This window comes from Oncorhynchus mykiss, chromosome 17, assembly GCF_013265735.2.
Source record: "Oncorhynchus mykiss isolate Arlee chromosome 17, USDA_OmykA_1.1, whole genome shotgun sequence".
In the NCBI taxonomy this organism is placed as follows: Eukaryota; Metazoa; Chordata; class Actinopteri; order Salmoniformes; family Salmonidae; genus Oncorhynchus; species Oncorhynchus mykiss.
The window spans coordinates 61,390,074-61,405,247 of NC_048581.1; the positions used below are offsets into that span (position 1 = coordinate 61,390,074).

Below are 15,174 nucleotides of genomic sequence, written 5' to 3' on the forward strand. Positions count from 1 at the left end.
TTCCCACGACTGAACAGTAGTCAAGGTGCGACAAAACTAGGGCCTGTAGGACCTGCCTTGTTGTTAGTGTTGTTAAGAAGGCAGAGCATCGCTTTATTATAGACAAACTTCTCCCCATCTTAGCTACTGTTGTATCAATATGTTTTGACCATGACAGTTTACAATCTATGGTTACTCCAAGCAGTTTGGTCATCTCAACTTTCTCAGTTTCCACATTATAGATTTAGTTGAGGTTTAGGGTTTAGTGAGTGTTTTGTTCCAAATACAATGCTTTTAGTTTTAGAAATATATAGGGCTGACTTATTCCTTGCCACCCACTCTGAAACTAACAGTAGCTCTTTGTTGAGTGTTGCAGTCATTTCAGTCGCTGTGGTAGCTGATGTGTATAGTGTTGAGTCGTCCGCATACTTAGACACACTAGCTTTATTTAAAGTCAGTGTCATGTCATTAGTAAACATTGAAAATAACAAGTGGCCTAAACAGCTGCCCTGGGGAATTCCTGATTCTAACTGGATTATATTTGAGAGGTTTCCATTAAAGAACACCCTCTGTGTTCTGTTAGACAGGTAACTCTTTATCCACATAATAGCAGGGGGTGTAAAGCCATAACACATATGTTTTTCCAGCAGCAGACTATGATCGATAATGTCAAAAGCTGCACTGTCTAACAAGACAGTCCCCACAATCATTTTATGATCAATTTCTCTCAGCCAATCATCAGTCATTTGTGTGTGCTGTGTGCTGTGCTTGTTGAGTGTCCTTCCCTATAAGCATGCTGAAATTCTGTTGTCAATTTGTTTCCTGTGAAATAGCATTGTATCTGGTCAAACACAGTTTGAGCCATTGTTGTGAGCCATTGTTTGTGAATGGAAGAGGAGAACAGAAGTTCTACAGTTGTCATGCTCCTGAGCCTGACCTCACAGCAAGCACAGTGCCTTGTGGCAGTCATGTGAAGGCTACATTAAGAGGAAATCATTTGGAACTGTTTTTGGATGGATGGATTTCATGCCATGTAAACCATACCGATTGGCCTCATGGTCTCATGACTTTATTTGAACCATAGGTGGAAAGGTAACAGTGATCAGAAAGGTTGTCATCGCCAGATAGGGAGCTTTGCACGTCTTTCTCTGACACTATTCTTTCAAATTATTAGAAAGTCATACTTCCATCTGGTGGTGACTATTTGCGCTGCAGTAAACATAAAAAGTCTGAAGCTCTCATCTATTTTTCTTCTGTGCCCTATTTCAGTATGTGCACTGTGTTTCACCTCAATTTTTGTGTGTGTTTGCGTGTGTGTGTTATGTCTGTCTTGCAGAAACACCTCAATTTTTGTGTGTGTTTGCGTGTGTGTGTTATGTCTGTCTTGCAGTGCGTCTAGAAGCGGCCCAGCAGCTGTCAGTGGATACTGTGTCAGAGCGTAGTGTCCGGGTGTTGTGGAGAGGAGTGGGTGGAGCCAGGGCCTACAGACTGGTCTGGGGACCATTCACCGGTAAGGAGAGAGACAGTGACATTTGACAGCAGATTATGTGCCAGTATACCCATGCACCAATCAGTATAGACTTACCTTATTAACATGTATATTTACACAGAGAGGTTGTTCTTCAGAAATGTATAGTGACACAGAATGGAATTTATGAGAGAATCAGCAAGGCTGTTAATACTTTGAATAGTGAGCAGTCAGTGACACAATTTATATGTGCACAACAACTGTCCTTTTCTTTCACCCCTCCATACCTTCCTCTATCTTCTCTCCTCTGCTCTCCTCTCCCCCACCCATCTCTCATCTCCCCCTCTCTCCTTTCCCCCATCTCTCCTCTCTCCCCATCTCTCCTCTCCGCCCTCTCTCCTCTCCTCTCCCCCGTCTCTCCTCTCTCCCCCCTCTCCCCTCTCCCCTCCCCCCACCCCCTCTCCTCTCCCCTCTCTCCTTCTCCCCACCCCTCTCTCCCCCCTCTCTCCTCTCCCCCACCCACCCACCCATCTCTCCTCTCCTCTCACCCCACCCCACCCACCCACCCATCTCTCCTCTCCTCTCACCTCACCCCCTCCCCACTCCCCTCTCTCCTTCCCCCCACCCCTCCCTCCTTCCCCCCACCCCTCTCTCCTCTCCTTTCCCCCCACCCTCCTCTCCTCTCTCCCCCCTCTCCCCTCTCCCCTCTCTCCTTCTCCCCATCCCTCTCTCCTCTCTCCCCCCTCTCTCCTCTCCTCTCACCCCACCCCCTCCCCACTCACCCACCCACCCATCTCTCCTCTCTCCTCTCACCCCACCCCCTCCCCACTCCCCTCTCTCCTTCCCCCCACCCCTCTCTCCTTCCCCCCACCCCTCTCTCTTCTCCTTTCCCCCCACCCCTCTCTCTTCTCCTTTCCCCCCACCCTCCTCTCCTCTCCCGCCACCCATCTCTCCTGTCTCCTCTCCCCCCATCCCTCTCTCCTCTCCCCCTGCCTCTGTGTCTCTCCCAGGTCGTGATGTGGAATCTGTGGAAGTGGCTGGTGACAGTGAGACTCACACCCTGTTGAACCTGCAGCCAGACACTGAGTACATTGTCACTGTCATCGCTCTCTACGAAGGCAACACAGAGGGTCCTGGTGCTACCACCAGGTTCAAGATAGGTATAGAGCTACACACACACCCATGTATGCATGGCAGACACGCATACACACACACACAACACGCATACACAACACACACACACACACAATTCAGTAATTTCCTAAGCACTTTACAAGGTTAAGCAAATTTGGAGAGATCACTGAAACACAAACAGATTTCCCTCTCCTCTCTCGCTCTCGTTCTATTTTCCTCTCGTTCTATTTTCCTCTCGTTCTATTTTCCTCTCGTTCTATTTTCCTCTCACTCTATTTTCCTCTCGTTCTATTTTCCTCTGTCTTTGTCCCAGTAACTTCCACTTGTGGTTCATTTTAGCCAATGAAAGAATGCCTTTATGAAAGACTATTTCTGCTGCGTCCAACAGACCATAGTGTAAAGGAGGATAATAGAGGCAGTAGAAAATAGAGGAAATAGAGGAAGAGAGATAATGATATTATTCTGCTTACTAAATATTTACAGTTTATCCTTTTTTGGAAGTTAAATCTGTTGCGCACATGCATACTATGCAGAAAACACACACACAAACACACACACATACAGCTTCCTGTGTACACATTTTTGAGGGGATGTCTTCACTTAACAGGGATTTGTGTTGTTTGAGTTAAAGCTGAGTCATCATCATGTTTATTGGTCTGGATTATAATCAGGGAGGGGGTAGCATACTGTAGTTATTTAATACAGAATGCCTCCTTATGCTCCTCTCTGGGATCTTTGATCTCAAATGGAAGGGGAAACACACAATGTTTGTGTAGCTAAGAGTTGTTCTAAATAAGTGTACCGGCAGTCCAACTAAGATGCATTATGAATTGAAATCCCCTCTAATAGCTGATTATAAACTGGGTGGTTCGAGCCCTGAATGCTGATTGGCTGAAAGCCGTGGTATATCAGCTATAGCACGGGTATTACGAAACATTTATTTTTACTGTTCTAAATACGTTGGTAACCAGTTTATAATAGCAAGGCACCTTGGGCGTTTGCGGTAAGAACAGCCCTTAGCTGTGGTATATTGGCCATATACCACACCCCCTTGTGCCTTATTGCCTTATTGCTTAAATATCTTGTTGGTTCCGTTTTTCTGTGCTCCGTTTTATTTACTTATCAAATAAGGAACACTCAAAATGTGCACTTAATAAATCATAACAATTTTAATCAAAATACAGCTGTAGACAGAAGTCAAAGATCAAACATCACACATACAACTGATGTCTCTCCTGAGTTCTGCCCCATAGGGAAAAGTCCCAAGTTATTTTATTAAGCCCGAAGTCCAGCCCTAGTGATGTTACTGCATACGTCATTACCTGCTACTCATCCGACCAAGCCCATGCATACACAGCTATACAAACTTACAAGAGAGAAACAATAGTTCCAGTGTTTTCTAAAGCCTCAGCAGTAAATGTCCACTCCCCCAAGTTGATTTATAGAAGTATGTCTGACTAGCCTCTTATCTATTTTACTCCCCTGCAGGGCTCTATGTTTATCTTTGAAGTGCTTTCTCACAGACCCCATGCAATAATTAACACATTTCTCAGACCATTTCTTTATAATATGCAGAGACTTAGTAAAGACTGTGGAACAATTAATAAAAAATAAAAAATTAATATATACTGTATAATGTTAATCAGTAGTCTAGGACCCTATAAATGTGGAGGAGGAGGGGTCCCATACCCCCCCCCCTTCTATTAATACAACATAAGCATAGTCAATTATTATATTACATCAAACATTTGGTGCAGCCCCTATCATGACCCCAATTTGACCCCATCACCCTGAATGGGTTTTTAAGAGGTTCTGGCATACCATGATATATCAGTTGATAAGACCCATGGTTGGGTTGTGTCTCTGTTCCCCCCATGCAGAGAGTCTGGAGCAGCAGGTGCTGAGGGCAGCCACCACCGGGCCCTCCTCCATCCGCCTCACCTGGAACCTAATCCAGTCTGCCAGGGGATACCGCCTGGAGTGGAGGCAGGGGGAAGGTCAGACATACACACACACACACACTCACACTCACACACTCACTCATGCTTGCATACACACGTAAGGACACACACACGCGTACTCTCACACATACAAGCGAAAGTTTCATGTACTTTCGAACCCCTAAACATTGAGTACACCGATCCATGCACACAAACATAGATGTACCCTCGCTGACTGACTGTCAACGTCAAACTACCTTACTGTAGTCTCTCTCTCCTCAGGTGGCAGAATGCAGAGTCAGTCATTCTCCAGGAACACCACTATTTATGATCTGTCAGGGCTGCAGCCCAGCACTGAGTATGTCATCACCTTGTTCACCCTGTATGAGGGACGAGAAGAGGCCACCCCCGTCTCCACCTCTCCCACAGGTCAGAGATAGGGGCAGGCGCGACCCGCTTTGTTTTAGCCCCTTTGTATTTTATATTTACTTCTATATTTCACTTATTATTTGTATCTTATTTGTTTCACCATTTTACTGACTTCCCCCCCCCTCATGTGTACAGTGGAACAGCCGGTGGGGAGGGTGTCCAACCTGCGAGTGGTAGAGTACCTGGGCAGCACTGTGCGACTGGGATGGACAGGGGTAGCCGGGGCAACACAGTACCGTATCCTCATGGTCAACACTGAAGGTAAGGGCACATCTCAAATGACGCTCTATTCTCTCCCTATATAGTGCACTACTTTAGACCGGATCTCACATATGTTTTAACACTCTGTACTTACAGCGCAAACAGAGGAAACCCGCAGTATCCCTGGAAGCCAGACGACCCTTGACCTTAGGGGTCTGACAGAGGGCGTGTCTTATGGGGTCAGCGTGACAGCTGTGGTGGGAGACAGCGAGGGGGACCCAGTCACTGTCTACATCAAATCAGGTGAGACACACACACACACACACACACACACACACACACACACACACACACACACACACACACACACACACACACACTGATTGTATGCTAGTGCATGCTCCAGCCTGTGAGAGAGAGGATGTGGATGGATTGAATGCGTGCAGATCTTGGCTCAGGGCTGCAGGGTGTTTGCCAGTTTGGTAAACAGTGCTTTGCTGTGGCTGTGTGATGAATGGCTGCCAGCTGATTGTCAATGTGAATAGGTGGTGAATAGTGATACTGAGGGGAGGTGAGCTGAGGCAAGCACAGACAGAGATAAAAGAAGAGGGCTGTGTTTAGTAGGCACGAAATGGCAAAATGTTTTGATATGGGAAATGTAAGTTTGATATTGAGCATGGGAAAAAGTTTGGTGGTGCACTGAACCACAATGTTCTTATTGATGTGTGATTTCAGAACAAGCATTGGAGAGAGTGACAAACCTGCGTGTGACAAACACCAATGGTCGGCGACTCCGAATCGCCTGGACAGGGGTTTCCGGGGCGACAGGGTACAGGGTCACTTGGAGACAAGGCAACAGTAAGTGTCACCTGAATTATGCTTGGAATGATTTTGTGATAAACTAGTCCTCAGAAATACAATGTTGTGATAACATAATTATAGCAGCAGTCCCTATTTTATATGTATGTGTTACTTTCTCTCACCTTATTTTATATAGAGCAGTGTCCCAGTGTGTGTCTTTAACATTGTGTATCTCTCCTAGATGCGGAGCAGTCCCGTGTTCTGGGGCCAGAGGCCTCGTCCTACACGGTGGAGGGGCTGCAGCCAGACACAGCTGTGGTCCTGGGCGTGGCGGCTGTGATTGGTCAACGTATCGGGGAGGTGGTCACCCTCTCGGCCAGGACCAATGGCAACAACGGCTCAAGCACGGTTAGCGGCCTGCGTATCATTGATGTCACCTCTCAGAGGATACGCATCACATGGTCACCAGTCTCCAGGGCAACTGGCTACAAGATTACCTGGCGCAGTGGAAATGGTAGGCGTGGTTAGGATAAGTGAGATGGGTGTTATCTGACGTATAAATTACATTCCTAAGGATCCTTACCTTAGGTCTCAAAGCGCATTAAGACTCAAAGAACACATTGTATTGGGATTGTCTAGTAGTTGCTCTAGTCTAGTAATACAGTAATAGCAATCCCCAGTAACGTTCACCTCGTTGCCTGACCCATAGAGAATGATAGAGGCCTCTAGTGGCCAAAAGGCTGTTTTAGCATGGCCAGAGCCATTGAGGGCTTACACCATTTTAATGTAGTCAACTGTGTGTGGCTTACAACTTTATTGGCTGATATCCCTGTTGGAGTCATGTTCAAGCAGGTCATCAGGAGGGATCAGCCAATTGTAAAAAAAAACATTTACTACTTCAAAATGGAGATTGCCTCAATGGCGCTACCTGTGCGCTCCCAGACCGCATAATTGGAACTAAACTCAGCAAAAAAAGAAAAGTCCCCTTTTCAGGACCCTGTCTTTTAATGATAATTCATAAAAATCCAAATCTTCATTGTAAAGGATTTAAATACTGTTTCCCATGCTTGTTCAATGAACCATAAACAATTAATGAACATGCACCTGTGGAACGGTCGTTAAGACACTAACAGATTACAGACAGTAGGCAATTAAGGTCACAGTTATGAAAACTTAGGACACTAAAGAGGCCTTTCTACTGACTCTGAAAAACACCAAAAGAAAGATTCCCAGGGTCCCTGCTCATCTGCGTGAACGTGCCTTAGGCATGCTGCAAGGAGACATGAGGACTGCAGATGTGGCCAGAGCAATAAATTGCAATGTCCGTACTGTGAGATGCCTAAGACAGCGCTACAGGGAGACAGGATGGACAGCTGATCGTCCTCGCAGTGGCAGACCACGTGTAACAACACCTGCACAGGATCGGTACATCCGAACATCACACCTCCGGGACAGGTACAGGATGGCAACAACAACTGCTCGAGTTACACCAGGAACGCACAATCCCTACATCAGTGCTCAAACTGTCCGCAATAGGCTGAGAGGGGCTGGACTGAGGGCTTGTAGGCCTGTTGTAAGGCAGGTCCTCACCAGACATCACCAGCAACAACGTCGCCTATGGGCACAAACCCACCGTCGCTGGACCAGACAGGACTGGCAAAAAGTGCTCTTCACTGACGAGTCACGGTTTTGTCTCACCAGGTTTGATGGTCGGATTGGCGTTTATCGTTGAAAGAATGAGCGTTACACTGAGGCCTATACTCTGGAGCGAGATCGATTTGGAGGTAGAGGGTCCGTCATGGTCTGGGGCGGTGTGTCACAGTATCATCGGACCGAGCTTGTTGTCATTGCAGGCAATCTCAACGCTGTGCGTTACAGGGAAGACATCCTCCTCCCTCATGTGGTACCCTTCATGCAGGCTCATCCTGACATGACCCTCCAGCATGACAATGCCACCAGCCATACTGCTCGTTCTGTGCGTGATTTCCTGGAAGACAGGAATGTCAGTGTTCTGCCATGGCCAGCAAAGATCCCAGATCTCAATCCCATTGAGCACTTCTGGGACCTGTTGGATTGGAGGGTGAGGGCTAGGGCCATTCTCCTCAGAAATGTCTTGGAACTTGCAGGTGCCTTGGTAGAAGAATGGGGTAACATCTCACAGGAAGAACTGGCAAATCTGGTGCAGTCCATGAGGAGGAGATGCACTGCAGTACTTAATTTAGCTAGTGGCCACACCAAATACTGACTGTTACTTTTGACCCTCCCCACCCCCCTTTTTTCAGGGACACATTATTCCATTTCTGTTAGTCACATGTCTGTGGAACTTGTTCAGTTTGTCTCAGTTATTGAATGTTGTTATGTTCATACAAATATTTACACATGTTAAGTTTGCTGAAAATAAACTCAGTTGGCAGTGAGAGGACATTTCTTTTTTTGCTGAGGGATGCTTTCTCTATCATTCTTTATGGCCTGACCCCATCTGTCTACAGGAGTGGAGTCCTCCCGCACGGTGGCCGCTGATGTCACTTCCTTCACCATCGACAGCCTTCAGGAAGACTCCTCCTACCGAGTCTCAGTCTCCTCACTGATTGGGTCTCGGGAAGGATACCCCACCTCCCTGAACACCAGAACAGGTACTCTATCACTCCATTACCAAATTGACCCCTAACCCCTTCTCTTCTTGATAACCCATAGTATATTTGAATGAGTTGGTTAACTGTCAACAATATGGTAACAGCTTCACTTAGCCCTCACTTAGTAAATTAAAAAATGTATTGAATTAATTAAATGAGTGCTATCCTATAGAACAGTGCTTGTAAATTGGTGACTGATCTCTTCCACTTCTCTGTCCTCAAGAGTCAGACCAGTTGGTGGTGGGAACAGTGACTTCACTCAAAGCCCAAGAGTCCCGCGGTGAGGTCGTCAGAGTAACATGGGTGGGCGTGCAGGGAGCGACAGCCTATCGTGTGGCTTGGAAGCGAATTGACGGTGAGAGATTTGATTAGCTTTACTCTTTTGAAATGTGAATGATATTCCCATGATGTTTCATTATTAAATAGTGTACTATCCATAGCTCATTATAATATAGGAATTACCTCTATTCACACCAGCCACACTTAACATAAATATATATATATATATATATATATATATATATATATATATATATATATATACTCACACACAGAAAATTGGCCAGTGTTACCTCGTGTTGAGTTTTCTGTGTAACATTTCTAGTGTTGATTCAGATGTTAAATTAACACTCATTGTTGTAAAATAACCCCACTGTTGGTGTTAATAACCAGTGTTAAACCAAAACCACACCCTTTCATTATCATATTTACCAGCATCCTCTAATGCAGGTGAATTTTTAGAATTGCTGTTTTCAATTTCTATGTTTTTGTATGTGCATTGATTGACTTATTCACCTTGTGTTACTCAAATATAAATAGTATACATTTTTCTGTTACTTAGACGTTGCATCCGTTACTGAAAGGTTGTTCTAGTTAACCCATAAGAGTCTAAGGCTTTATGACATATGCTTTGTATTGTGTTAAATAATTACATTTTAATGATAACATATTCACTTAGGATCTCACTAGGATTGCCTGAAAATGGATGGATATATGAAAATGGATGGATATATGTCTTTGTCACTAACAAATACAGTCGTAGGTGGTAATTTTACACTTCACTCGAAAGGCAAGGCACTCTGGGAAATATGTAAATAAGGCTTGAACCTAAGCAGTTTGTTAATTTAACACTCCGTATAGACACTGGACCAGTGTTAAATGTCACACTGTCACTGTTGATTTAACAGTGGAGAATTTGCTGTGTATTAATAAAACATGGCAGCCATTTTGTGCCAGACCACTCACCACCACCCCTTCTGTCTTGGTATAGGTGGGGAGGAGAGGAGCCAGCTGGTAGGTGGTGACCGCACAGCGGTGGACCTGGAGCAGCTGGACCCAGGGGCTCAGTATGAGGTGCAGGTCATGGCCCTGGTTCAGAACAGAGAGGGATCCCCAGTCTCTGTCAGAGTCACAACACGTGAGTTACACTACAGTCTTAAAGAAAAGAGACTGTGCAGTTACATTGTACCTCTGTTTGATTAGAATGGATATGAAAACATTGGAAGGTACAACTTTACAGAATTACTATGTAGCAAGGTTGGGGTAAATTACAGTCAAATCAGAAAGTAAACTAAATTCCTATTCCAAATGGTCCTCATTGAAAAGCACTGAAGATAATTGGAATGTCAGTGTACTTCCTGAATTCACTGGAAAGCGTACTGCTCTGTACTGTATTCTGTGTGTGTGTGTGTGTGTGTGTGTGTGTGTGTGTGTGTGTGTGTGTGTGTGTGTGTGTGTGTGTGTGTGTGTGTGTGTGTGTGTGTGTGTGTGTGTGTGTGTGTGTGTGTGTGTGTAGCTGGGGAACCTGTTGCTGTGGACCGTGTGGAGGGGGTCAGGGTGCTGGAGGCTACCCCAAGGGTGCTGCGTCTGGTCTGGAGAGGAATGGCTGGGGTCACAGGGTACCGTATCTACTGGAGATCAGCCCTGGGTAAACACACACACACACACACACACACACACAGATACGTACATAAAATGCTCATCCAAACAAATGTTTGCAATTTAATATCTATTTACGTTTTCTAATATTCTCTACTGGTTCCATGCAGGTGAGGCTGAATCGAGCCGTCTGATAGGTCGAGATGCGACCTCGTTTGACCTGGATGGTCTGCGGCCTGGGGTGAGCTACACAATGAGGCTGGCTGCCATCTTCAGGGACAGAGAGAGTCAAGCTGTCACTATCACAGCCTCCACAGGTACACTTCTCTGCCCACACCATCTCCTCTCCTTTCATTCACTATAGTTATTGACTGGAATTTTCCTGGCCATGTGACCAGACTAAGATCAAACCTTATAAAAGCCCAAGGTTTTTGTGGTTATGGCTATAGGTTCTAACTGTTGTATAGTCACAACCTCTTAATGTTCTCTATCACACGATTACTGAAGTCACTCACATACGGTTGTCTCTCTCTTAACTGATCACTCACTCCTCCTCTCCTCCCTTTAGCTCCCCTACAGCCTGTAACAGGTCTGCGTGTGGCAGAGGTTACCCAGAATTCTGTGTTGTTAGGCTGGGTTCCACTGACTGGTGCCACAGGATATATCCTGCGCTGGAAAGAGGAGAGAGGTGAGACAAAAACACTGCATAATGGGGTCACATTTGGTAGTTTATTGACTATGTTCCACAATGAAAGGTTGATCGCTAATCGTTGTTTGTGTGTGATTGTGTGTGTATGTACTTGTACGTACTTGTCTGTGTGGGTGCCTGTGTGTGTTTGGTCTCTAACCAGATACTGGTCCGGGTCAATCCACCACGCTGCCTGGGTCATCCAGCTCCTACAGGGTGACAGGGCTACGTCTGGGTCTGAGATACCGCTTCACCCTGCAGCCCAACTTCCAGAGGGAGGTGGGCCCTGAGACCTCAGTGGACGAACGCACTGGTAAGACTGATATCACTCCTTTTTAACCAGTCACTCCATTCCATCCCTTCTCCTTAGTCCTCATACTGGCCCATTATGTTCCAACCCCTCCTCTCTCACTGTGTCTCTGTCCTCAGTGTGTGTGGGTGGTCGTCTCGACGTGGTATTCCTGGTTCCAGCTTCCAGGGACCGGGCCAGCCTGGCTGATTCTCTGCTCTCCCTCCTGACCAGCGCTGCTGGCTCCCTCACCACCATTGGAGAACGGGACTCACAGGTACTGTACACCTACAGACGTCTGTGATATGTGTGTGTTGGCTGCTAGTTTCTTCTGTGTGATTCTGTGGCATGTTCTTTCTGTATCCTCTAGCTGGGGATTGTAGTGTACAGCGCCCGACCCAAGGTCTGGTTCCTGCTAAATCGCCATAGCAACAGTGAGACGCTGCTTCAGGAGATCCTGTCTACGCCTTTTGAGGATGGCCCAGGGAATGCTATAGGTGTGTGTGTTTTGTACGTACTTGTGTAAGTTTGTGTGTGAGTGTGGATGCCTGTGCATGTGTATATGTAACATTGAGAGGTATAGAGATCCTTACTTCAAATAACCCATTTTTGCATGGACATTGCCATTAAAGGGCTTCTGCCATTTTAGTGTTAACTTGGTGGGGATTTCTATAGGTTGGGAGCGATCAGCCAATGCTCAGAGCATTGCCTTCTTCAAATTAGTTTGCCTAGTTTGTAAATGGTTTTAAGCTATATCACCGCCATCTAGTGGCCACAATAAATGAATGACACATAACATTTGGTTCAAAACTCCAGCACTGCAGGTGGCAGTAAATCACCAATATTAGCTATACACTTTTTTCAAACATCAAAAGAAGAAGAAAACGTACTACTTTAAAATAGCGATAACCTCAGTGGTGATTCCAATGCTGTCACAGATACCATAATGGCACAGATACAAAGTTGAGATCTCTATACATCTCTATGGTGATATTTAAATGTATATCTCCCCCTGCAGGCCAGGCAATGACGTTCACCAGACAGTTCCTTCTCAGCCCCACAGCTGGTCGTAGACCCAGAGTCCCTGGTGCGGTGGTGATCATTGCAGATGAAAAATCCTCCGACAACATCACTGTCCCAGCCAGTGTTGTCAAAGCCTCAGGTAGCCTCACACAGACTGTGTTGAGAGCGTTAAACACACAAGCACATATACAGCAACTGCACATCTCTACTAATGGAATTTTCTACAGTAAATTTTAACCTACAGTCCCTTGTCACACACTGTTTTAAAACTAACATTTTGAACAATAAATAGAAACATGCCCAATATTTTGTGTTTGTGTGTGTGTGTGTGCATCAGGAGTGACGGTGCTGGCGGTGGGTATAGGTAGGGCGGACTCTGAGGAGCTGCGCCAGGCCGTGACAGATGGCAGCACCCAGAACCTTCTATATGCCCGTGATGCCACCCAGCTGGGCACCCTGCACGCCGACCTGGCTGACCTGCTGTGTGGCGTCGCCAGGATACCAGAGGGAGTGGTGAGATAAGAGGGGAAAAGTTGGTGGGGAGGGGAGGTGAGAGAGAGAGATTAGAAATCAGACCATGCTGTAGATCCCATGATTTTGCTGTCAATGTAACCTCTCCCGGTCAGTCAGTGAATCATTTCCAGGGACTCAGTGACAACAATATGGTGGAGTGCTCTGTGTCTCAGTGTGTATGTTACTGTTTTCTATATCAGGGGCCAGTGACAGAGCAGTGTACCGTACAGTGTCCTCGGGTGAGTTACTGTACTTTACCTCATCCATCCACACACACACATAGCCATCATTACACTCTCACCACACCTTTCAACATCTGTGTGCTCTCTTTTTCATCCCTCTTTGCCCTGCTATCTCTCATATCTGTCCATTTTACTCTCTAGGGTGACCGGGGGGAGCGAGGAGGAAAGGTAACAATTGAATTGTTTTAATACCATTTTCTGTTACTGTATGTTGTCTTGGAAGCTCTATGGTTAGTAGTTGTGTCAGATGTCCTGATCACTGTTACTGATCACTGATCACTGTCCTGATCACTGTTACTGTTACAGGGAGAGAGTGGAAGAGACGGTGCTGACGGACGCAAAGGAGAGCCTGTGAGTCTTTCACCACTGATTACTGATCTAATACTGATAGCTCAAACATTAGCATGCACGTATCATCCACTGAGATTGTGTGTGTGTGTGTGTGTGTGTGTGTGTGTGTGTGTGTGTGTGTGTGTGTGATTTCCAGGGTCGTGATGGTTTGCCTGGCAGGGAGGGCCCCAGAGGGCCTGAGGGGCGACAGGGTCAGCCTGGCCGAAGTGAGGACCCCTCAGTGGGGGTCAGAGGGGAGAAGGGGGAGAGGGTGAGTACACATTAACACTTATACTCAACACTTGTACTGTTGTAGTGTACTGCTGTAGTGATGTAGTGAACAGATGTAGGATCTTAATTTGATCACTCTTATTGCTAAGAAGGTTGCTGAGGATACGCAAACTTGTAGTGTATCTGAGGTTTAAAAAGGCTTCTAAAGTTTGTAATTTCCACTTTAAAATGTCAGATTTGATTTACCCCAACTAAAAATGCATCAACCTCTTCAAACATGTATGTTCATTATAATCCACATTTCCTGTAGGATTATTTTCCTGCTGTAGGATTATTTTCCTGCTGTAGCAAACTGGCTCAAATTAAGATCCTACATCTGTACTGCTGTATTTACTGTTGTTTATTCTCCAGGGGTTTCCTGGTCTGGATGGGAATCCAGGGTTGCCAGGGCGACCAGGGACCCCAGGCCCTGGAGGTGTGCCGGTGAGTAGTCAGGGGCCACAGTTACTGCCAGGGGCAATCACAATGTGTAAATCAACTTGCCAATAACATAGGATTTTTATCCTGATGTTCTTATACTGTAAGTAGTTGATGGTCAACCTGCTGTAAGTATGTAAGCCTTTTCTGAGTGGCCCATACGGGCAGGCAGCTTGATGTACAGGTATATCCCCTGGAGAGGACACTAGGCTGCAGGTCCTTAGCCCCAATCCATCTCCTTAATGCTGAGTGCCAAGCAGAGAGGCATCTGGTTCCATTTTTGGAGTTATCAAACCCCCAACCTTTCAATCTCAGGGTGGCACTCTAACCACATTGCCACTGAATTGGTCCAACCTGCTGTAGATGTGGTTTAACAAAATATTGTTTTATGTTTTGCTATTTAGTTTTGCTCTTTTGTCTTTTTCAGGGTTCACAGGGGCTACCGGGTGTCAGAGGAGATCCTGTGAGTATTCCTCAGCAACGCCAATGGGATCTGTTTATACTGTATCTTGTCTTTATGTGTGTGTTGTTGTATTATGAAGTTTGATGTTTTCTCTGTGGCAGGGTGATCCTGGGGTTACAGGAACACCAGGGACAAAGGGTGACAGGGGCGACAGGGTGAGTACAGCACATCTCTTTATCCTCTGTGAACTATTGTAGGTAATCCCATCTGCTGTGTGTGTGTTGGATGTTCACAAAGCTGTTTCTCTGGTGTTGTTCCAGGGTGAGCCAGGGTCAGCTGTTTCAGGAGGAGGTCTGCCCGGGAGGAAAGGGGAACCAGGGATCCCAGGAATACCAGTGAGAGACACACACACACACACACACACACACACACACACACACACACACAGTCAGACACGTGTGATGGTAAGTCATATTCTCTTCAGTTTAATTAATTCTGAATGACGATGAATGACG

General features: G+C 46.0%; 1 protein-coding gene across 5 annotated transcripts in view; it reads left to right on the forward strand.

The window, feature by feature from the left end:
- The window catches only part of LOC110493231 (collagen alpha-1(VII) chain), a 104,987-nt gene that overhangs the window by 36,589 nt on the left and 53,224 nt on the right, over positions 1-15,174 (forward strand). For all 5 annotated transcript variants that reach the window (XM_036950369.1, XM_036950368.1, XM_036950370.1 and 2 more), the window contains exons 11-37: positions 1,370-1,489; positions 2,458-2,607; positions 4,462-4,578; positions 4,804-4,950; positions 5,086-5,211; positions 5,308-5,454; positions 5,887-6,009; positions 6,194-6,466; positions 8,442-8,585; positions 8,809-8,940; positions 9,856-10,002; positions 10,381-10,512; positions 10,634-10,780; positions 11,032-11,151; positions 11,315-11,464; positions 11,581-11,717; positions 11,811-11,937; positions 12,459-12,602; positions 12,801-12,976; positions 13,177-13,215; positions 13,360-13,386; positions 13,525-13,569; positions 13,706-13,819; positions 14,191-14,262; positions 14,684-14,719; positions 14,821-14,874; positions 14,980-15,054. In XM_036950369.1, the coding sequence (XP_036806264.1) occupies positions 1,370-1,489; positions 2,458-2,607; positions 4,462-4,578; positions 4,804-4,950; positions 5,086-5,211; positions 5,308-5,454; positions 5,887-6,009; positions 6,194-6,466; positions 8,442-8,585; positions 8,809-8,940; positions 9,856-10,002; positions 10,381-10,512; positions 10,634-10,780; positions 11,032-11,151; positions 11,315-11,464; positions 11,581-11,717; positions 11,811-11,937; positions 12,459-12,602; positions 12,801-12,976; positions 13,177-13,215; positions 13,360-13,386; positions 13,525-13,569; positions 13,706-13,819; positions 14,191-14,262; positions 14,684-14,719; positions 14,821-14,874; positions 14,980-15,054 (3,221 nt within the window). The remainder of the gene's footprint in view (positions 1-1,369; positions 1,490-2,457; positions 2,608-4,461; positions 4,579-4,803; positions 4,951-5,085; positions 5,212-5,307; positions 5,455-5,886; positions 6,010-6,193; positions 6,467-8,441; positions 8,586-8,808; positions 8,941-9,855; positions 10,003-10,380; positions 10,513-10,633; positions 10,781-11,031; positions 11,152-11,314; positions 11,465-11,580; positions 11,718-11,810; positions 11,938-12,458; positions 12,603-12,800; positions 12,977-13,176; positions 13,216-13,359; positions 13,387-13,524; positions 13,570-13,705; positions 13,820-14,190; positions 14,263-14,683; positions 14,720-14,820; positions 14,875-14,979; positions 15,055-15,174) is intronic.